At 45.3% G+C, this 22285-nt stretch overlaps 2 protein-coding genes across 5 annotated transcripts in view; one reads left to right on the top strand and one right to left on the bottom strand.

Annotated features, from left to right (window-relative positions):
- Window positions 1–22285, top strand: part of XCR1 (X-C motif chemokine receptor 1) — a 321508-nt gene that overhangs the window by 847 nt on the left and 298376 nt on the right. The gene's annotated exons all lie outside the window — the stretch shown is intronic.
- CCRL2 (C-C motif chemokine receptor like 2) lies at window positions 4870–6809 on the bottom strand. 4 transcript variants are annotated; one of them, XM_043443359.1, is made up of 3 exons: window positions 6410–6496; window positions 6254–6307; window positions 4870–5982 (listed from the first exon to the last, which is right to left on the bottom strand). In XM_043443359.1, exon 3 carries the CDS (start codon window positions 5968–5970, stop codon window positions 4924–4926), a length of 1047 nt encoding a protein of 348 aa, XP_043299294.1. In that variant the 5' UTR covers window positions 5971–5982; window positions 6254–6307; window positions 6410–6496; the 3' UTR covers window positions 4870–4923. The 4 variants fall into 4 exon arrangements, with proteins under 4 accessions (XP_043299294.1, XP_043299292.1, XP_043299293.1 ...); XM_043443357.1 differs by lacking the exons at window positions 6254–6307; window positions 6410–6496 and adding an exon at window positions 6545–6809; XM_043443358.1 differs by lacking the exon at window positions 6254–6307 and having other exon boundaries at window positions 6410–6548.

The raw sequence follows: 22285 nt of genomic DNA, 5'->3' as shown, positions 1-22285 counted from the left end.
AGCAACCAAGTCTGTGTTCCTCAACTACTAAGCCTGTGCTCTAGAGCCAGGGAGCTGCCACTACTGAGCACAGGTTAGAAGCCACTGCAGTGAGAAGTCCATGCACCACAACTAGAGAGTAGCCTGTGCTCCCCGTAACTAGAGAAAGCCCACAGATAGCAATGAAGACCCATCATGGCCAAAAAATTTTTAAAAAAAAATCAGTTTTCCTCTTCAGCTTGATCTTAAGAACATTTCCCTTTGTGCAGTGAGAGTCAAAGAGGGCTCAGTGGGCATTCACATACCCACCATGTGGAGCTGACAGGTGTTAACATTTTGATGTGTTTTCTTCCTTGTTTCCTTTATATGACCTGATATGTGTGTGTGTGTGACATTAAATTATTTGCATGTGAGTTGTGAACACCGTGACATTTCATTGCTAAATTGTTTTTTTGCATTTTTTAAAACAAATTATTTTTAACTGGAGGATAATTGCTTTACAATATTGTGTTGATTTCTGCCATACATCAACATGAATCAGTCATATCATTCCTAAATTCTTGAGCATGCATTCTCTAAGAGTAAGGACATTGTCCCACATAATCCCAATTATATTGTTACTCTTGAAGTGATAAATCTATAGCGTCTGATATGTTGTTCATAGTCATATTTTTCAGATTTTCCCTATAATGTCTTTAAGCCTCTTTTTAAAGAAGTGCTCCCATTACCCATAGGTAGTCAACCCCTCCTTCTTACCTTCCCTCACGGGCATGAGTGTCACTTCTCTCTGTGGGAATAACAGCACCTGTGTTGGCTGGAGTCTTTTTCTTGACCCCCTCCTCATCCGTCACTGCATCCCATCTCCTCTAGTCCATTTGGAGATGAACCTGACCCTCTGCCTTGGAGTCCTTCAGAGACAGAGTGGAAACAGAGAGTATGTGTGCAGGTGGTCGTCAGACAGAGCTGGCGTGTACTTGGGGACATGGGTTGTGTGCTTTGCAGAGGAGGGCAGGCCTGTTTGCACGGGGCAGCTGGGGAAGGTCCTAAGCAATGGTGAGCAAGCTGGGTGCACCCCCCAGGAAGTATGCGGCAGGTGTGCTGCCAAGACGGACGCCTGAAGTAGCGTGTGGGTGAGGGCTTGGTGGGGAGGGCTGTCCACAGACTCACAGCAAAACCATTGAGCTGACCATGTGGTTGAGGGTAGAGGAAAACACATATTGTCATAGGCGATACAAGCCAGATGGTCTGATCCTCCCTACCACTCCTTCAAACAAAGAAGCTGGGGATGAGCCACATGTCCCCAGATCCTTTTGTTAAACATAGTCATTTGCCTGGCAGTTGCAGGAGGCTGATATGGGGAGGAGGAGGCCCATGAGAACTGAAATTCAAGCACCATCAAGGTTCAGGCAGCATCTGTGGAGGGTGTGAGGAAAAATGCTGTGTGGCAGCATCCAATGGGCCAGTCACTGTGTTGCTCACTAAGCCCTCATCTTGGCCATCAACCCTGCCTAGGGAGGAGTCTTATTCCCAGTTATCTGAAGGTCAGGGAGGCTAGATGGCCTGTGTTGGGTCCCACTGGAAGAGACAGACACCCCTTCCTGCCCTCTCTCCAAGCGGACACGGCAGGGGACTCTAGGGATGTGACTAATGGCCCTGGTCATAGCTAAAGGCCACACTACAGGGAAAGATCAAAGGATTTAGAGTGAAATTTAGATCAAATATTTTCTTTTATTAGATGTGCCAGAGATGGTTGTTTGGAGAACTCTGCTTTTCTCAGTGTCTGTAAATGGGTGGCTCATGGGAGCAGCAATCCTCAGACCCGCCTTCCCCCAATCACTTGGTATATTGTGAAAAATCTGGTGCAGTTATATACAGGAACTCACTCTATAAACCAAGCTCTAGAGACAAATCAGGAAGGACTGGGTGGAGGAGAGGAAGGAGCATAAGATTTGATATTGGAAAATGTCAAGCCCAGATTCTGACCCCTGAGAGCTGTGTGATTTAAGCCTCAGTTTCCACACTTGTAAAATGAAGCTGATGATTCTCAGTTTTCTTTGAAAGACTTTTATGTGGTGCAGATATGTCTGTGAAGGCAGTTGGTAAACAACAACAACAAAGTCCTATTGAAATTCCAGCTTGGTCTGGAAGCCTGAGACCAGGAAACGATGAGCAGCTCTTAGAAAGGAGGATAACTTCGGCTGATGTGGCCATAGCACATTTGGAAAAAAAAAGGGTATTTGTTGCTTAACCAAAATTCAAAATTAACTGGCATCCTGTGTTTTTTTTTTTCAACTTCAGATTTTATTGCTTTCTCATTCACTGTATCGATTGTTTACCATTTTACAATTTGTCCCATTTATACCCACAAATACATAGAATTGAGATGAACCAGAGATTTCTTGTGAGATTTCAGCCTTTCTCTCAAATGTCCCAAATTAGAATTATCTTGACTTGATAGGAAATTCTTTTTGCATTAGAAAATAATTTACAGACAAAACAGAAACATTGTCAATGTTTATTAACTATGCTAACTATCTTCTCTTCAGGCTTTTTAATGATTGTTAGTTTTTTAATGCAATAGTTTGTAGAAAAGTGCAAAAGCGTGTTTTTTTTTTAATTGAAAGATAGTTGATTCACAGTATTTTAGTAGTTTCAAGTATATAGCATAGTGATTCTATATTTTTGCAAATGATACTCCTTTATAAGTTATTATAAGGTAATGGCTATAGTTCCCTGTACTATATAATACATCTTTGATACTTATCTATTTTATATGTAGTGGTTTGTGTTTGTTACCAACCACATAACCCTAATTTGTCCCCTCCACTTCCCTCTCCCCTTTGGTAACTACAAGTTTATCTTCTATGTCCATGACTCTGTTTCTGTTTTGCATATACACCCATTTGTGTTATCTTCTAGATTCCACATATAAGTGATGCCATGTAGTATTTGTCTTTCTCTGTCTGACTTATTTCATGCAGCACAATATTCTGTAGGTCCACCTACATTTCTGCAAATGTCAAAATTCCATCCTTTTTATGGCTGAATAATATTTCACTTTGGGTGTGTGTACATTTGTCTGAGCTGCACTTGATGGGCACTTGGGCTGCTATCATGTCTTGGCTGTTGTAAATGGTGCAAGCCTGAATCATTTTTATCTTTAGGACAACTGTCCTCTGCTAGGGGAAGAAGATCTTGCTGGATTATCAATGTTCCAAATATACTACTTATGTGTGTGGGCTGTTGTAACTGGATCATCCTTCACAAACTTTTGATTTTCAATAACCATTTCACTCTGAGTCACTGTCAGAGTTTATATACTCTTATGTTTTCATTCTGAAATTTCTGAAAGGATTTGTTCTGTGAATTCAGCACTGTGCCTATGAACATCCAAAAACAATGTCGTTTTGTCTGAGATTTCTGTTCCATATGTGGTAGAGGTGAATGGAGAGTCCAGACCTACTCATATCAGCGTGTGAAGAGGATTCCCACGTGCCTTCTCCTTCTCCTCTTTTCATATCTGCTGGGGTACTTTCTTCTGAGGTCTTGCCCTTAACTTGTCATGGTGTTTTTATTTGCTATTTAATGTCATTCAGGATGAGTCTTGTCTTAGCTCAGGCTGTCATAACAAATACCACAGACTTGGTGGCTTAAACAACAGAAACTTATTTCTCACAGTACTCAAGGCTGGAAGGTCCAAGATTGAGGTGGAATTCTGGTGCCGGTGGAATTCTGGTGCAGGCTTTCTCCCTGGCTTGCCAATGGCCACTTTCTTGCTGTGTCCTCCCATGGTGTAGAGAGAGCACAGATTCTCTGGTGTCTATTCTTAAAAGACATGAATCCCTTCCTGAGGGCTCCACCTCATCTAAACCAAGTTACCCACAAAGTGTGCATCTCCAAATACCATCATACTGTAGCTTGGACTGCAACATATAAATGTTTTGTAGGACACGATTCATCCATACTACCCTGTGAGGACGCAGAAGAGCCAGTGATTGGTATAGCCTGTGCTTACTATGAGATCTCTCCCAGCTGCCACCTCTTCCTCCTCCCTCCTCTGTGATGGAGGTGAGAGGTTGTTGTCCATAGTCATCCCAAATTTAAGCTGTCACCTCTACTTGGGATATGTAACAGAAAACAGGCACTAGATAGCACCCGGCAAATGCGTATTGTGGCATTTTGTAGTTACATGTGGTGAGGCCTGGGGTGTATGTTACACTGAAAAGAACAAAGCATGCCTTGTGTTAAAGATTTCTAGACATAACCTTACATTTACTATTGTTAAATAGGAGGAAGTATTAGAAACCTTGGGAGGCTCAGAGGTTGGGGTTATCTGGGCTCATTGGGGGTGTGGCACGTAGCCAAGAAGACCCAGAGTACTTTCCACAGAGAAAGTCTGTTTTCCTCTTTTTATCCAGAGCCTCCAGCTAGCCAGCTCTTTCAGTTACGTGAAAGGAAAGGTGCCTGATAAATTACTTCTGTGTGAGTAGGTTGCTTCTCTTTTAGGATGTGGTCCAGTTGGTTTTAGAAGTGCATATTTTCTTTATGTATTTTCTCACCTGAATTTTGAAAGTTTGGTGTGCTGGCCACAGCATAGATTCTGGAGTGAATCGCACTAGGTTTGTGGGTTTGTGTCCCAGCTTTGCCACTCTCTAGCTGTGTGGTCATAGACACATTTCTGAGCCTGTTTCCTCCCCAGAGAAAGGAGACTAATTCCACCCATATCACGAGCAAGCAGTGAGATGTGGAGGAGCTCACGTTTGTCAAGAGCCTAGCACATTGCCTGAGACAAATTCAATGCTTGGTGGACGTTTGTTCACCTCCCCTTTTTCTCCCTGTATCCTATTTTATATACAAATGTGTAAAAAACTATTGGACAGAACAAGGCTATGAGTGAAAAATTGATGTTTATTTATCCTGCCTTTGACAGGAGCTAGTTTCCATTTAGGTAGCAAGGCGATATTCTTCCCCCGAGGCGCCTTGGGCAGGGTCCTCAGTGGGTTGAAGTGCAGTGTCACTGCACAGGTGGCAAAGGTGGCCGAGGTGTTTCCTAAATGCCTTGTCAAGAAACACATAGAGGAGCGGGTTGATGCAGCAGTGGGTGGCAGCGATGATTCTCGTGATCTGAATGGTTTTGTTCAAGTTGTAACTATTCCCACAGCCATGCAGGGAGAGCTGTTCGTTGAAAGCAGACAGGAAAAGTGCAATATTGTAGGGTCCCCACATCAGAAGGAAAACTGCGGTTATGGTGGAAACAAGCTTGCAAAGGTCATAGTTCCTCTGCCTGAACTGGCATGTTCTCCCCATTCGCATGCAGCAATATACAAGAGCAAACAGTGGCAAAAGAAATCCCAAAATGTTCATCTTTAAGGTCAGAAAGTGCTTCCAGGATGTCTCATCAGCTGGTAAGAAGTGAAGTCCAATAAAGAAGCACTTGTATTTCTGGCTTTCCATCTGAGGTTTGTAAAAAACAAGTTCAGGCAAAGTGACCAGAATGGCTGTGACCCACAGTAGAGCACTTATGAAGATTCTGCTAGCCATAGGCCTGCAGTCCGAGAAACGCCTTCTCCCACGGAAAAACTCCTGGTATCTTTGCACAGTCAGAAGGACATTGAAAAAGGCCTCACTGTACAGGCCTATGGAGTAGAGCAGCAGGAGAATTTTACACAGGGGGTCATCAAAGCCCTCCCCACGAGAGGCCGCGTAAGCCCAGAATGGCAGAGTGAGCAAGAAACACAAGTTAGAAAATGCCAAGTTGAAGAAACAGGTATTTTCTGCTTGCTTGAATCGTTTATATTTTACCAGGATAAACACAACCAAGATATTGTCCAGGAGGCCAGCCACGAACACTGTAGTGTAGAGGTAAGGCACCAGCTGGGCTGAGAGAATCTTGGGGTCGTATGGGGTGCATAGTTCTATTTCGTTGTTACTCGGATCATCCTCTATGAGGACATCATAGTCATCCTCTGGTGCTGACGTGTAATTAGCCATCTTCAGGCTGCCCTGGGGAGAAATGAAAGGTTATTTTCCCTTCATGCAGCTGTGTGGTCCTGGATGAAACAGCACACAGGACTAGAGCCCCTGAAGCCACACTCGTCCTTTTCTGGTGTTTATTTTAGCCAGAGCAGGTCTACAACTCAGAAGATTTAAAATAAACATTTCTTTAACATGCCCCTGCATCCTGAGCACAGCTGCTATAACTCATCCCTTCATTAAGCACTTAGGGTGTTTAGTAGTATGCCAGCTACCACAGGGAGACAAAAGTAAATATTACCCTTCTTCATACAACTTCATTCTCTTGGTAGAAACAAGACTTGCCTACTTGAAGCTATATAAGAAAAAACACAATTAAAGAGAACTAAGTACCAGGGTTCAGTTTCACAAAATTGGTGTCAGTCACGGTCCCTATGTGTTTAAAAAGTTTGCTCACCCTCTGTAAACAGCTTCCTGTGATAGGCAGAGAAGTCTGAGTTCTTCTCTCGAAGGATATAAATAAATGTTTGCAAAAGTGAAACCACCCTAAGTATCAAATGGACACAACTGGTTAAATACGTCGATGACTTACCACTGACTGAGTTCCTGGGAGGGGAGGGAACGGCCTCCTGACCTACCATCCGAGTTGCTGTGGGAGCCGTCTGGCCAGATGAAAGACTATCTTCCTTCTGAATAGCCGGCCCCTGACCCTTTGGGGCAAGAGAAACCACTGTTTATCCCCCTGGTGGCTGTGTCCTACCAGTCACAGATCTCGGGGGCTAAGCAAAATAAAGCAACTTGAAAGCTCCCACTAACCCCTAGAGAGTTTCTCAAGCTGCAAAGAGAAACCGGGAAGTTGTTTGCTCCTGCTGCTGCTCTCCCCACCCTCACCCCGCACCCCGCCTTTGATTTCCCTGTGGCCATCCTGCTGGCTGCCTCAGATAAGGAACTAGGTTATTGCTGCTTCTCAGTGATACTGAGGGAGGGATAGAAAGTGCTCTGACTTGCAACTCTGAGCAGGTAGTGGGTAGCAGCAGAGAAGCGTCACACGCAGTGACTGGCGGTGACTGTGCGTCCAGACCCGGGGGCTGACGCTCCCCTGTAGCATTTCGTCAGTATTAGCACATGGGGCAGTCTTCAAGAACTTGTAGTGAGCAACCCTGCTTGGACTTGTACTGTTACTTTTGAAAGTAGCAGTAACTGAGAGTAACAGTAACAGGGCTTTCCTCATAGCTCAGCTGGTAAAGAATCCATCTGCAGTGTGGGAGACCTGGCTTTGATCCCTGGACTGGGAAGATCCCCTGGAGAAGGGAACGGCTACCCACTCCAGTAATCTGGCCTGCAGAATTCTGTGGACTGTATAGTCCATGGGGTTGCAAAGAGTCGGACATGACTGAGTGACTTTCTTTATTCTTTTTGAGAGACATTTTTTGTGTGTCAGACATTTGGCTGGAGAATGGGGCCCCAAGGGAGGATTTGGGGACAGTGGAAGCCACAGAATGATGTCATTTGGGAAGAGAGTGGGTGCAGAGATGAGACCTCAGTACCAGTGAGCCTGGGGGAAGTCGATGTGATGAAACCAAGGAGTTAGGAAGGATGTTAGGAGCTGACCCTGCTCCTATAAGAAGGGCCTAGCACAGGAAAATTCCATGGTGAGGACACAGAGGTTCTAGCTGTGCAGAGAATGTGAGGGGAACAAGTTCAACCCTAGACTGAGACTGGCGTGGGTGACTTTTAAGGCCAGAGAGAAAGGAAGCTGAGAGTCCAAATTTGAAGGGAGATGGCGGTGGTTGGGAAGAAAGATGAACTGAGAAAAATAACTTGAAATAACTGGAAAATCTGTATGAACTCCTGGATCAACTCTTTGTACCTGTGACAGACCTAATTTGGGGACCAGTCTTACATGTTGGCTTTGTATTCATCTCACTGGTTAAAAGACTTCTGTTAATGCCAAAGATGTGTTTGAGGTGATAGTCGGTCCAGAATGTGGACCTGTCAAAGTAGAAATATAACTGAGGGAACTATTAAGAGAAAGGAAAAATAAACAATAAAGGCCTGGACAAATATGTGACAAGCATTAAATTTAACCCGGGGGAAACTCGTGATGTTCCTCTGTATGAAAGGGTTGGAAGGGGTTGGGAGAGATTGGTGCTGCTGGGAACTTGGGCTGTGAATGTTTCCCAGCAAGTCTTCCCCCATCACCCCCCAGTATGGCTTCTGTGAGTCAGTGAGGGTCACCGTGCCCTGGGGGTTCTGCCCCCTGCAGCTGGACTATTTGGAGACGCATCAGTCCCCCCACAACTTTGACTAAGTGATGGTGCCTCATGGTGCTTTATTGCCTGATGCTCACTGGTCAGTCCCTGAGAGGGGAATGAGGGTCAAGTCAAATACACACTGCACATTGTGAGGTTAAGGGGAGGAAAATAGCAGCAAGCAGGTGCCTGCCTCATCTGTATCACAGAATCATGTGAAATTTGAAGTTTCCTAGAGAAAAGCATTGTTCGGTAAATTCCAGTTCACCCTAACTTCCTGATAGTCAAATGGACTTCACTTTCGGAATTATTTTATTTTGGCTTGATTCCCAGAATTCTGCTTATTTACACCCAGACCTTGGAGTTCTTTTCTTTTTTTTTAATTGAGATATAATCAACGAAAAGCATTCTAGAAGTTTAAGGTGTGCCATACTGATACATTTATATTGCAATATGATTGCCATGGTAGTGTTAGCTAACAAAATTACCAATTTTTTATGTGGTGAAAACAATTAAGTTCTATTTTCTAGCAAATTTAATGTTTATAATACAGTTTGGTTGTCTCTAATCACTATACTGTATATTAGATCTCCAAGACCACAGGATTCTTGAAAATTGAAAATTAGTAGGAGGGAGTGGTTTAAAAGTCTGAAGTTGAAGCAGGAGGAAGGTTTTATTTACCATTTTAGTATCTGGAACTGTAATAGGGTCATCATTATTGGTGAAACTTTAGTACATTCTGAGGTTTGTGAGCTGCATGCTCAATTTAAAAAAAAAAAAAAAAAGAACTCCAAGGTCTGGGTGTAAATAAGAAGAATTCTGGGAATCAAGCCAAAATAAAATAATTCCGAAAGTGAAGTCCATTTGAATATCAGGAAGTTAGGGTTATCCTTACCAAACAATGCTTTTCTCTAGGAATCGTCAAATTTCACATGATTCCGTGATACATGTAATTAAATCCCAGTTTTTTAGACAATTGAAGTAGTTGATTTACAACATTATATTAGTTTCAGGTGTATAACGTAGTGATTCAGTATATTATACATTATACTCCATTTAAAGTTATTCTTTAGAAGGACTGATGCTGAAGCTGAACCTCCAATACTTCAGCTGCCTGATGCAAAGAGCCAACTCATTGGAAAGGACGCTGATGCCGGTAAAGATTGAGGGCAGGAGTAGAAGGGGACGACAGAGGATGAGATGGTTGGATAGCATTACCAACTCAATAAACATGGGTTTGGGCAAACTCTTGGAGATAGTGAAGGACAGGGAGTCCTGGTATGCTGCTGTCCTTGGGGTCGCAAAGAGTTGGACGTGACTTCGTGACTAAATAACAGCAAAATTATTGCAAAATAATGACTATATTTCCCTGTGTTGTACAATATATCAATGTTGCTTATTTATTTTATACATAATAGTTTGTATCTTTTCATCCTTTACCCCTCTCTTGGCCCTTCCCTGAATCTTCCCTCTCCCCACAGGTAGCCACTAGTTTGTTCTCTACATCTGTGAGGCTCTTTTTGTTTTGTTATATTTGTGAGTTTGCTTTTAAAATTTAGATTCCACATATAAGTGATAACATACAGTGTTTGTTTTCCTATGATTTATTTAACTAAGCATAATACTATGTCCATCCATGTTGTTGTGACTGGCAAAATTTCATTCATTTTTATGACTGAGTAATATTCCATTGTACATGTATGCACCACACCTTCCTTATCCATTCATCTGTTTATGGGCACTTAGGTTTCTTCCATATCTTGGCTAATGTAGTGCTGTGAAAGTTGGGGTTCTTATATCTTTGAAATTAGTGGTTTCATTTTTTTCAGATATATTCCCAGGAGTGTAGTTGCTGGGTCATCTGGAAGTTTTATTTTTAGTTTTGTGAAGAACCTCTATACTGTTTTCCATAGGGGCTGTACCAATTTACATTCCTACCAACAGTGTACGAGGGTTCCCTTTTCTCTACATCCTCACCAACATTAGTTATTTGTGGCCTTTATGATAATAGCTATTTTAACAGATATGAGGTGATAATACCATTGTGGGTTTGATTTGCATTTCTCTGGTGATTAATGATGTTGAACATTTTTTCATGTCACTGTTGGCCATCTGTATGTTTTTAGAAAAGTGTTTATTCAAGTTCAGTCCCAGTTTCAGTATAGGAGGCTATCATGTTATAACTCTTATTCCCCCCGTAACATATAGATCATTTATTCAACAAATGTTTATAAAATGCCTGGCATGTGCCCAGCACTGTTCAGTAGACAAACATCCTGACCTTCATGGAGCTTACATTACAGACAAAAACAAAATAAGTATGTAAGTTGAAGGTAGTAGGAGAGAAGTTCTGAGGCAAAAAGTAAAGCTGGGAAGGAGACTAGGAGGGGCCAGGGTGGTTTGGGGGTTCACATTTTATGTAGAGTAGTCAGAGAAAGCCTTGCTGACAAGACAGTCTCTGATGAGATGAAACAGCAAATGATCAGGTCCAATAATTTATACTCATCTCATTTTTTTCCTGTTACTGAGTTCTTGTATCAGGGAGATTAGAAAACACACTGAGCAAAGGCACACAAAAACACACTGGAAAACACACTTAGCAATAATTTTACAGGAGATGCAGAAATATTCTTCATGTTACATTGGTTCTCAATTAAAAAAAAAAAAGCTGAGGATGTAGTGCACCTGTTAGTAATTTATTGCCTTTTAGCTCCTAACCCATTCTTCCTTCTTTTGCTTTGTGATCCTCAAGCTGAACTCTGTAAACATTTGTCCTTTGCCAGCTGGTATAGAGGGCGCTGAGAATCACAGGAAGAGGCAGGGGCTTCTCATTCTGGTTCCAGGATTTTGTTGTTTTTGTTCCTTGAGATGACCTGACAGTGCTGTGGAGACTGAGTGATGCCCACCCTCTTGTGTGTCTCACTGGTACCCTTACAGGCAGTTTCCTACTCACCAGCCCCAAAGGGAAGCACCTTGGCAAATTTCCTGACCATCTAAGAGGGTTGCAGTCACCCTCCCTAACAAGGTTTGAATCTCAGGCTTGAGAGGGAAGGCATCTTCCAGGTGTGTTCCTTCTCGGGTGCTCTGCCTCAGCCTAGAGGCCGCTCCATGTATCTGCTTCCTCCTCCCTTGGGTTTTCAGTCCCCTTTGACTGGTTAACGATTCTTGGTGGTGATTTTTCTTTGTTTGAATTACTGGTATGATTCCTGTCTCTTAACTGGATGCTGACTGATAGATACAACATTAAATTAGTTGAGTGAAGGGATGGGAGAGTGCTAGGATGCTTAGTGCATCCCACTGTGGTGGCATCTTCAGAGGTCTAATGACATTGAGTAAAGGGTATTCAAAAATTTAGAATTACAATAATTTACCTATTTCTTAAAGTGGCTTCATCAAATATCAGTGCTGTCAGATTATCTATCTGATTTTTATTAGTAAATATTCCAGAAAATTTGGTAAGTATAGGAAAAAAATCTTTGCTAATGATATTCCCAAATAGCAGCTATTATAATTTTTAAATAGAACTACTTGATGGAAAGTGTGTAACACCTATTTTTAGAAAACCATCAGTTTTCCTCTGGCTTTGTTGTTTGGTACTGAGCAATAGATTGAAGGGGAACATACCTTCATGTTGTAATTTTAGGGATTCTGAGTATGTCTCATCCTGCCCCCACATTTTCTCCCACATCCTGGCCAGGCTTACAGATCACTTTAGTGCTTAGTCCTCTTACTACCTGGGCTACCTGGGAGGGCAGCAAGGGGGAGAGAATACTTCCAAAAAACAATTGTATTGATGACCAACTCTGAAATACAGATTTTATATGTACTTACTGGAAGAAAAATAGTTAATTATATCCTTAGCTTTTTCAACATATGTTTGGTTTATTCTGCATTGTGTTAAAAAATGTAAAAAAATGGGGGAGGGTGACTTTGCTCAAGGATGTTTAGAAGATAGGTGGACTAAAAATATAAAACAAGTCTTTACCACAGTGCTGCTCAGAGCTCTTCAAGTGCGGATAAGCCTTTGGATCCTGGAGAAAGTATGTGGCATTTCCCAACGTTGTTAGATTGTGGAGTCCCCTTGTTAATTCTCTTGCAGTTACTTATGGACTAAGTGCTTTGCAGGACATGTTTCGAGAAATGTTACCTCAGACATGCAAATCTTGCTGTGCTGTGTGGGAAGGAGCATAATTGACTGAGGAGCCCAGCTTCCTCACTCCAAAATACATCCTTGCATCCATGCCAAGGCCTTGCCTGCCAAGGGCTGCTCCCAGCCAATGGCCCTATTAGGGCCACTGGGATGGGCCCATTCCTGGATGATGGACTGGTGCTTCTCCCTCTCCCCACTTCTTCCTTCTGTCCTTCACTTGAGGTCAGACTTGCATTGTGATCTGGTAACTTTCCCAGCTTTGCCCACCACCCTTCACAATCTCTCTCAGAGGTGTTTCATCTAATACATTTATTTTATGTTGTGTCCCATATTAGTGTCTGTATCTTGAAAGAATTTGGGTAAATACAGCCTTGCAAGGGAGACATCAGTCTTTAGAGAGTCTTGAGTCCTTCGCTTACTGAAGAATGATACGTTCTGCAGCATCTTAAGTGTTAGTAGCTCAGTCATGTCTGACTCTTTGCAACCCCATGGACTGTAGCCCACCAGACTCTTCTGATGGAATTCTTCAGAATACTGGAGTGGGTAGCCATTTCCTTCTTCAGGGATCTTACCAACTCAGGGATCAAAACCAGGTCTTCTGCATTGTAGGCAGATTCTTCTTTTTTTTTTTTTTGTAGGTAGATTCTTTACCAGCATCTTAATCCCTCCCTCATCTTTTTAGCCACTGTCTACCTGACTTCGCTGGTGGCTTAGATGGTAAAGTGTCTGCCTACAATACAGGAGACCTGGGTTTGATCCCTGGGTCGGGGAGATCCTCTGGAGAAGGAAATGGTGACCCACTCCAGTACTCTTGCCTGGAAAATCCCGTGGATGGAGGACCCTGTTAGGCTACAGTCCATGGGGTTGCAAAGAGTCAGATATGACTGAGCGACTTCATTTCACTTACCTGTGCTCTGCTGGGGTCAGTCTTTTTGGGACACATAAGGCCACTTGATGTCATTGTGCCCCCATCCATGCCATCTTCAGTCAGTGCCCCAGCTCAGTTTCTGGTTGCCATTCCTTCTCCCATTTCTGATTGCCATTCTTCTTCATGTCTCCTCTGCCCTCACCTCCCTTCCTAACGCTCCCTTTTCTCCATTACTTTCCTCTGTGCCCTCTGAAATCTGAATTCCCCTGTAGACAATCCTCCTGACCTCCTTAACTGAACCCCGGAACATTCCTCAACATGTTCCTTGAGGATGCTCTTTCCCTGTCACACATGCCTCCTCCTTGAGGGTCAGAAGGTGGTGTTCCTGGCTCCAGTGTCTCTTGCACCTGTAGTCCTGTAGGTTTCAGTAGGCAGACGTACAACAGACTACTGTGGTCTCCAGCCCCACCCTGCACTCTGCCTCGTCATTGCTTCTTACCACTGTCTGCCTGATTGCCTCTCCTTTTATTAAGACAAGGGTATGTGGATAAGGAGCTTCTCTCCACCCAGTTTTCTCCATCATTCTGGTGACTTAATTGCCCATGTTGACTTCCACTCAGTGCCCAGGGCTTTCAGCTCATCAACTCCACTTCACTGGCCTTCAGTTTCACTCCATCATCCACACTAACAGATTTGGGGTATGTTAAATTGATTCCCCGCTGAACTCTCACAGTAAAGTTGCTCACTCTTCTGATCACAGCATCTACTCTGTAGATCTCTCGCACTGCATTCGCCTCTTCTGCACTGTTGTTCTCCTTCATCAAGCCCTCTAGCCTGTGTGTCTCAGGCCTTACTATAGCCACACCCCTCCTAGTCTAGCTCAGATCCCATAGTCTATCATGTAGTCATTCTCTGGTCAGTACCTTGGGTGCCCTTGATTCCCAGCCTTAGATCCCATCACTCTACTTCTCCCTGCCATTCTTTCTTTGAGAATGTGTTTCTGAGAACAGCTGGTTAAAACCACTTAGCCATGAAGACAGAATTTGTGACTAATTTATGGTCTCCAGTCTCAACTGGCTTCCAGGGGTTTTTCTAGTTTTACTTCTAACTCTTAATAGGTTATGAATGTCCCAAATTGCCACTTTCTCCTATTTGCCATTGGCTACTTTGAGCAATTTAAAACTCTTCCATCTCTTCAAATGCCCATTTCTGCCACCTACATTTATGCTCAGGAAATGACCTCACCTTCTACCCTTCTTGAAGTCTCTCAGCTCCCTGGTCTCCAGCCTCAGATTCTCCTTCCTTTCCTCTTTCCGTGGACTCAGTTGCTCCCCTTTTACTGAAGGCTGATGTCTCCTCCTGCACGCTGGCTCTCGTTCTGTCTAACCTCCATTAGAGTTTTCCGTGTTTTGCTTTAGCTCCAACCTCTCTTTCTCTGTTGGTCTCTCCAGGATTTTTAAATGCTCAGGTCTCTCAGATAAAGACTGTAATCCTGCCCTTAACCTCACACATTGCTCGAGCTACTTATTCTCCCTCTTCCCAGACAGCTTCCATTAGTTGTCCAGCCGCTTCATGCTGTTTACTCCCTACTGAGTCCCCTCTGGCCTGGCGTCTGTCCCCACCATTCCAATGAGGTTGGTTTCCCAGAGCCGCCAGCAACCTCTTGTGGTGAAATGTAATTGGTTGCTCTGCTGAGTCAGGACAGCTAATGCCCCATAAACAGGTGTCCAATATCTCCCTGCTGCCCAACTTTAAACAACAATCCCACCAGCCAAGCTCCAAAGTCAGCACACAAATACCACTACATACATCTAGGGCCGCCCAAGGTGAAGCAGTGCTTAAACTTTTGAAATGCCTATAGAGTCTCAAAATCATTTCTGTGGGGCTTTCTAGTAAAGATGGCAGAGTGAAGTAGGGTCATGAACTCTTCCTTCTCCAGTACCTTGTAAAATGACTAAAAGATAGTTTCAACAAAAATTCTGAAACATGGCCAGTAGCAACTTAACAAGAAATAGGGTATGATCTTGTACCACAACTTTGAAAGTGGTGCCTCTGAGCTGTGTGTGTGTACTCAGTCGTGTCTGACTCTTTGTGACCCCATGGACTGTAGCCTGCCAGGCTCCTCTGTCCATAAGATTATCCCAGTGAGAATACTGGAGTGGGTTGCCATTTCCTTCTGCAGGGAATCTTCCTGACCCAGGGATCGAACCCATGTCTCCTGTGGCTCCTCATCTGCACATGAATTCTTTACCACTGAGCCACCTGGGAAGCCTGAATTTGAGCTGTACCTGAACCTAATCCTACTACAGATATGGTACTGAAGAGAGAAGGAAAATCGCTAAGTCCTGAGAATTATTTCAGTACTCTTCAATTAGCAGACAAGTGGACTCAGAAGGCATCCCCTTGTGAGTGTGTATCCCTAGGACGAGAAAGGGAAAACATCTACTGAGTAAATGCCCTCATATTTCAGAAGAGTTTCTAGGATTTTTTGTATCTGAGATAGTGTGCTAAGTTAGGGCAATAAGAAAAATTCCACAAGAGTAGCATATACTTTTATAACACTGTGTGGGTTCTGGTAATAATATTTTGTCTATGTTTTAGGATTTTGATTCCTCATAAAAATGCTTTTAATCAAATCGTGATATAATCAACCCTGCAATTCAGAGTTCTGATCCTATTAGGATTAGGCTTGCCAGCTGTCACTCACAGAGGTCCATTTCCTTGTATATTTTGTAGTCTCAGCATGAGTTCATATTTATTGGAGAATATTTTTGTGACCCGAAGTGGGAGCAGTCCCTTCTGGAGGAGTTTTGCCTTTGTTCCAGCCAAGAGCGTTAAGAATATCAATGGCCTGAGACAGGGTTTCCTGGCCTGTTTGGGGGTCTCCCGTTTTGAGGGTATTCTAAAATTAAACCTCAGATTTTCATGAAGCATTGGGTTTTTGGATTCTTACAGATTTTTCACCAACCAGTTAGGGCCTAGGTGAAAACAGATAAGCTTCCTTATTGTCATCTACCTTTGAGTGAATTTCTTCTGGTTCACCTTTTCCCAAGCACTAGCTCTATGTCAGGACCTCTCAGCTCCAGAGCCTCATCTCACGTAGCCTAAGGCTTTGTCGTCTGCCCCCAGGTTGGAGTTATGCTTAGTGTCCTTTTAATGTGTGTGGCCTTTGCTTTGTCTACATGAGACAGTGATCAGAATGACAAATATCCACTGGGTAGTGTTTCAACGCGTATTTGTTGAAAAATGCTATTCATTTATTCCTCTCCCAGGTATTTATTGTCTACTGATTATAAATCTTCCTTTTGCTTTGCTGTATCCACTCTCTACTCACCTCCACTCACCTCTACTCACTCGCCTTATCTTATAACAGCAGTCTCCTCTGTCCTCTGAGTATCAGCTGCATTTGGCCAATGGGGAGTTTTAGGAGATTAGAGAGTGAGGTTGGGGGATTTAGCTCCCTGGCTCCGTCCTGGTGGTTCTCAGGGGTCGTCTTGCTGGTGGGACAGATGTGTTGCTTGACCTGTGAGTGGCTCTTGTCAGCCTCTACCCACGCCTGTGCCCCTTGCTCCTAGCAGTGGGAATGGCAGCCTGCTCTCACTGGCACCAGGTACCGCACTGTACACTGTGGTTTCCTCATGCCCTGTCTAAATCCTGTAAAGCGTCTGCTTACCAAACTTGCCTCAGTTGCCCCAGTATGTGCCGTTTATTTCCTGCCAGAACCCCATAGGACATGTCTCCCAAGTGCCAGGAGCTTTGCCAGGTCCCTGGAGAAAATGGCAAGCAAAGTAGATCCCTTCTCTGCCCTCATGGCAGTAACTTTCTGGGCGGAGATGGTCAGGTGCACACCCGTCTGTAATTCAGGGGGTTAGGAGCTGTGGGAGCTGTCAGCAGGGGCACCGGGCGGGGTTTTCCAGTGTGGGAGTCTCTAAGCCCAGCCTGAACGCGAGTTAGCCAGGTGAAGTGTGCGAAGGCCTCTTCCCCTCTCCTCCCTTTTCCTCTTAGTGTCTTTTTTTTCAGGTTCCCGAGGGACCATCTACGTGGATCCCAGAGATGGAGCAAGGGAAGGGAAAGTAACAGAATTCAAGGTGGAGACATCTTATTACTTTCTGGCATCTGTGACTGAGTTTCTGTGGAAGAGAGAGTTGTACCCCAAATCAGGCTATCTTAGATTGTGTTCCTGGCAATCCAGAGCTCTCAGCGGCAGCGGTCCTGTTAGGGTAACTTCCGGGACACTCACGTGTGAGCGAGTGAGCGAGGCAGGACCGGGCGGAGGGAGAAGCCATCACGACGTGGGTACAACACACGCCGTGTGGGTGCAGTACACAGCTCCGCACAGTGTGAGGGCTCAGCTGACCGTGTGGCCGCTGGGCTGGTCCTTGAGCGCCGTGCTACGGGGAGACAGGGGCCCAGCCTTTGCAGTCCCACCTCAGCCAGTCACTGGCCTCAGTCACCCCGCAGGCAGGCAGGTCCCAGTGGCTGAGGGTGGTTTCCAGTGATGGAGGCAGCAGCCCCATCCCCTGGACTGAAGTGGGCATCTGAGCAGAGTAGGGCACAGGCTGAGGGTTCTGCTTTTCTGCAAATTTCGTTTACCCTGGATGACAAGAAATGGAAACTGAAATTTTCAACACCATCATGTTGTAAGACTGTGAGACCACGTGTATGGTGGACGGGAGGAGGAGTCATGTGCACAGGGAGGCCACGCTGTGCACTCACTCCATCTGACCGTCCCCCTGGTTCCTCACCATTGTCCACAGGGTATGAAGAGCAGAGTGGAAGAGGAAGTGGCTCTTCCCCTCGCCCCACCCCCCAGCGCGCCCTTCTCCTCCTCGCCTTCCCCGCTCCAGCTTTTGTAGGGTTGGTTGTGCTGGACAGTCACTGTGATTGTATACGAACGGTATCTTAACTAGATAAACATTTTTTCCTCATGAACAAAGGTTGAAGATAATAAACTAAGTAGCATCTCACTTTAAAAGTAATTCCTTTAGAATTAAATCCTGACAGAGTTTAACTGTGCAGGATGGGATTTGCTTTGGTCCTCAGCCTGGGTGATTGCTCTGGGCCGCGCTGAGGGCCAGCCCCCGTGCGAGCCCCCGTGTTGGAAACTGCAGGCAGTGCTCCCTCCTGCCCAGTGCTCCCCCAGGCTGGTCCTTGAGGCTCCCCAGAGGCTCTGCAGCCAATCCCTTCCAGGCCCTGGGGTCTTGAACGGGCTCTTATCTCTGCATCAGAGTCCACAGTCCTATCCCTTCCTGTTCCAAAGAGTCAGCTACACCCTCTGGAAAGGGTCATTGGAAAGGGCACTTCCCTCTCCCAGTATACCAGGACTTTCAGACCGCAAAGGCCGATCCTGTCCTTGAGAGAGCTCAGAACTTGGGGACAAAAATCATGCATTTCTGTGGGAAGAAGGAAAGACGATTCTGTGCCCCTTTGCTACATAAGTCAGCCCAGGAAGAGACAAGGCAGGAGCTTCTAAATTATTGTGCGTTTCTGATTGCGGCACAGGATCAGGAGATGTGTTTTTCTGCTCTTATCTTGCTTGGTAGTATTAAACATCTCTGACATTTCCTGTTTTGCCCAGAGCTCTCTCTGCAATTGTCTCTGCCCTGCCTAGCACACCTTCACCTTCTCCTCTGGGACTCCTTTGCTGCCTCTGTTCCTCTGGGTCCTGTCTTGAGCCACTTTTCCATTACCACAGTGTTCACTTCCTGTGACCCCCAAATGTGGATCCCCACTCATTTGCTCTGCTAATTCAGGGCCAGCACATCCAGCTTCTCTTGATACTGCCACCTGGATGCCCTCCAGGAGTTCTAACTCAGCCTGTCCTTAAAACAGAATCCCACATCCTGGAGTCAGTGCTCCCCATCCCTTTGGGCCCAGCCCTCGACCTTCCCTACTCCCTAAATCCCAGTCCTGATGAGTGCTTCTCTATGGCAGAAGGCCAACACAATATTGTAAAGCAATTATCCTCCAATAAACAACTAAAAATGTAGCTTTCAAATATGTTAATTTCTTTCCACACAGAGCTCTTTCCCTTGGCAGAGCCCTCCATTGTGTCCCAGAAGAAGCACTGCCAAAACCTCCGCCCAGAGTCCCTGCCCCGTTTCTTGTCTTCCTCTAGCACACCCACCATTTGCCCGGGCCATTCAGGGCCCAAGTATGCATTTATTCCCTGGCTTCAACAGGCCCAGACTCCTTAGCGAGGTCTGTCCTCATTTGTCATCTACTCTCCAGCTGGCAGTCCCGTTTCTTGCCATTCCCTTCTCACTTTCCCTTCTCATGAAACTGCTCGCCACCTATTCTGTGAAGCCGCCTCTTCTCTGTGACTCTGTTTTTTCTCATACGCTGTTCCCACTGAAATTCCTCCATTCATCACACATATATACACTTTCCCTTATAATTTCTCCTCATCTAATAGCCTCCCCTCATCCCGTCCCATACGCGCACAGACTGGATTGCTGAGAAAGATAACCTAAAACTGCTGTGTTCTAAAGTTACCTGGCCAAGGAGGGTGGGGTAGGGAGACAGGGATCACCCTCCCCCCACTAGGTCTGCACGTGCTGTGGGGAAGCGGACAGCATCTCTGGTGGGACCCACTGTGGGTTTGTCTTGCATCAGCAGGTTGGACGGGCTGTGGAAATGGTGGAGTGACAAGAATGGATGCTTGTGGACAGCCTGAGTCTCCTCTGGCCATGTAAAGTATCTGGAATGTTCCATGAGTCTAGAGTCAGCTGCAGCCTTCTGTGTGGGGTCTGATCCAGGGTCCTCCTTGCTGAGACTGGAGGAGGGTTCTCTGCCATGGCACTGCTGGCAGATGGGGGCTGGGGTGTGGTTTTGTTGTGGGGGTTTCTAGGCCTCTTCCCAAATTGTAACAACCTGAATGTCTCCAGACATGGCTGGATGGCCCCTGGAGGAAAGTCATCTTCTGGTTGAGATCCACTACACTAGAAGAATCAACTGTGGGAGTGAGGGGAAAGGGGAAGAGTTTTTGGCAAGGGAGCACTGAACAGAAAATGAGTGGTGTGTATCCTGAATTTGGCTAAAGAGACATGAGGTTGGATTGAATATGTTAGGAAGGATGGAATGGGAACTTTGCCTTCTGAAACAAATGCAACTTAGAATGAGGAAAAGTATGTCTGGTTATAAAATAGTTTCTTTTATGCTTCTGGGTGGGGGAGCCGATTTAATCCTGAGATGTCTGAAGGCCCTCCTTGATTCTCAGGCTTTTGCTGAGCCATCATCTCTGCCAGGAAGTCAGTTCTGACAGCCCAGCACCTGGCTGAGAAGCCCTCCTTGGTGCTGGAGCATGCCTCACTCTACGCTCTGGGATAGTCTGTTTCTCTCTCTGACTCCTGTCTCCAGACTCTTAAATCATTCGGTGAATACAGGAAACTCATTCCAACTGCGGTTTGTGACACTGCTCCTCTGAGTTTCTCGTTTTGTCCTACAGACTTTCTGAAAAGCAAAGCTGAGGATGTCTCATGGTATCAAGGGTTTCCTGTGGCCAGCAGGATAGAATCCACACCTGAGAGCTGGACATAGATGTTGCATACAGTAGGCACTCAATAAATGTTGAATTACTGAGTAAATGGGGGCTATGGAGTCATAAATAGCTCCTGCAGTTGGGTCCTGTGTTGGGGAGATTCCTGGCTCCCCGTCACCTTCTGTTTTGCTTCTGCTCAAAGGGAGAGCCTGGCGGGGACACTACCTGGTCCTGTCCTCCCTCTCTACTGGCCACCGCTCCTAACCTCCCTTGGGAGGGACGCCCCCCTCCCCTCCTCTCACACTCCCATGGTTTGTCTTTACAATCCATCTAGCCATCCGTCTGCCTCTCTCGTCTTGGCTGTGCCACTTGAAGCCCCTGGCCTGTGCCATTTTCTCGGTCACCTCTGCACACTTGTTCCCTCTCTGGTGATCTACCTGAGGAGCTTCTCTGCAGCCCTTGCTCAGGTACACATTGCCTCCTGCCACTTACTTCCCCGGGCTCCTGTGCTTGGGCTGGGAGAGCTACCCTCCTCTGACTCTTAGAGCCTCCTTCCTGTACCTCATTACCTTCAAACACCAGGTCACTTTGTTATTTGCTTGCCTTTCTCTCTAAACAGTGAACCTTGTGAAGGCAGGAACTGTCTTTTGTGGAACGGTTGCTATCTTGTGCGTAGAAGTCCCTCCGTAATGCTTGCTGAATGAATGCATGTTGAGTTGCAGATGGTTAATGCACAGCTGAATGGTACTAGGGAGACTCCCCTCATTTCTCCTTTCCCCAGGTTTCTGCTTCTGGCCCAAGGAAGGCAGAGCCTCTGCCCATGTACTTTTTCCCTCTCAGTGGAGGGCTGATGCGGACCCTTTCTCTCACCCCTGATTGTCCCAGCTTCCGCGAGAGGAATGTGGGCTGGGGGGCGTCTCAATTGCGCTTTCTTTCTGCTGGTACACCTCGGGGTGAGGGTCCTGGATCTTCATTGAGGACAGTGGTGAGAAACCCCATTGGCTTCCTGCCTAAGCCACATCTGCCCGTGTTACTTTGCCAGGACTCATTGACTATTATCTAGTTTTGATTCTCATTGTGTATAAGCTTCTGTCAGAATCCCAGGGATAGGGGAGAGGAGTTGACCTGTCACCCACATCCCCATCTCTCACTTTGCTTTGAGCCATAGGGTTTGCATCCAGCCAGAAACCTGATCAGATTTGTTACCCTTAAAAGACTTTTCAGAGGAGATCTATAAGGTTGATGGATTGAACATAATGCCACAAAGTTGGGAAGCCCTTTCTGTCTATCATTCTAAACACACAGTGTTTGATTTCACACCGAAGAGCCCTGTCAGGTCTGCAGTGCTTCTGTTCCCCTGCAGAAAGTGAGCTGGATCACCCACCATGGGGAAGAGCATTCTTTGCTGGAGTGGGATTCTAATCTAGAGAGCAAACAGCTATTATTAGAAAAGTAGCCCACAATTGCAACAGTTTCCTTCTGTGTGCCAGGTACTACATTAAGTTGTTAGCATGCAGTTTCTGTTTAATCTTCTGAACAAATCTATAGGGAAGGTATTGTTATTAGGCCCATATTACAGATGA

This window comes from Cervus canadensis, chromosome 22, assembly GCF_019320065.1.
Source record: "Cervus canadensis isolate Bull #8, Minnesota chromosome 22, ASM1932006v1, whole genome shotgun sequence".
Lineage (NCBI taxonomy): Eukaryota > Metazoa > Chordata > Mammalia > Artiodactyla > Cervidae > Cervus > Cervus canadensis.
This window is presented reverse-complemented; position numbering and strand designations above follow the sequence as displayed.

Excerpts from the sequence above, each read along its gene's own strand:
- CCRL2 (XM_043443357.1), bottom strand. The coding sequence starts at position 5,970 with ATGGCTAATTACACGTCAGCACCAGAGGATGACTATGATGTCCTCATA.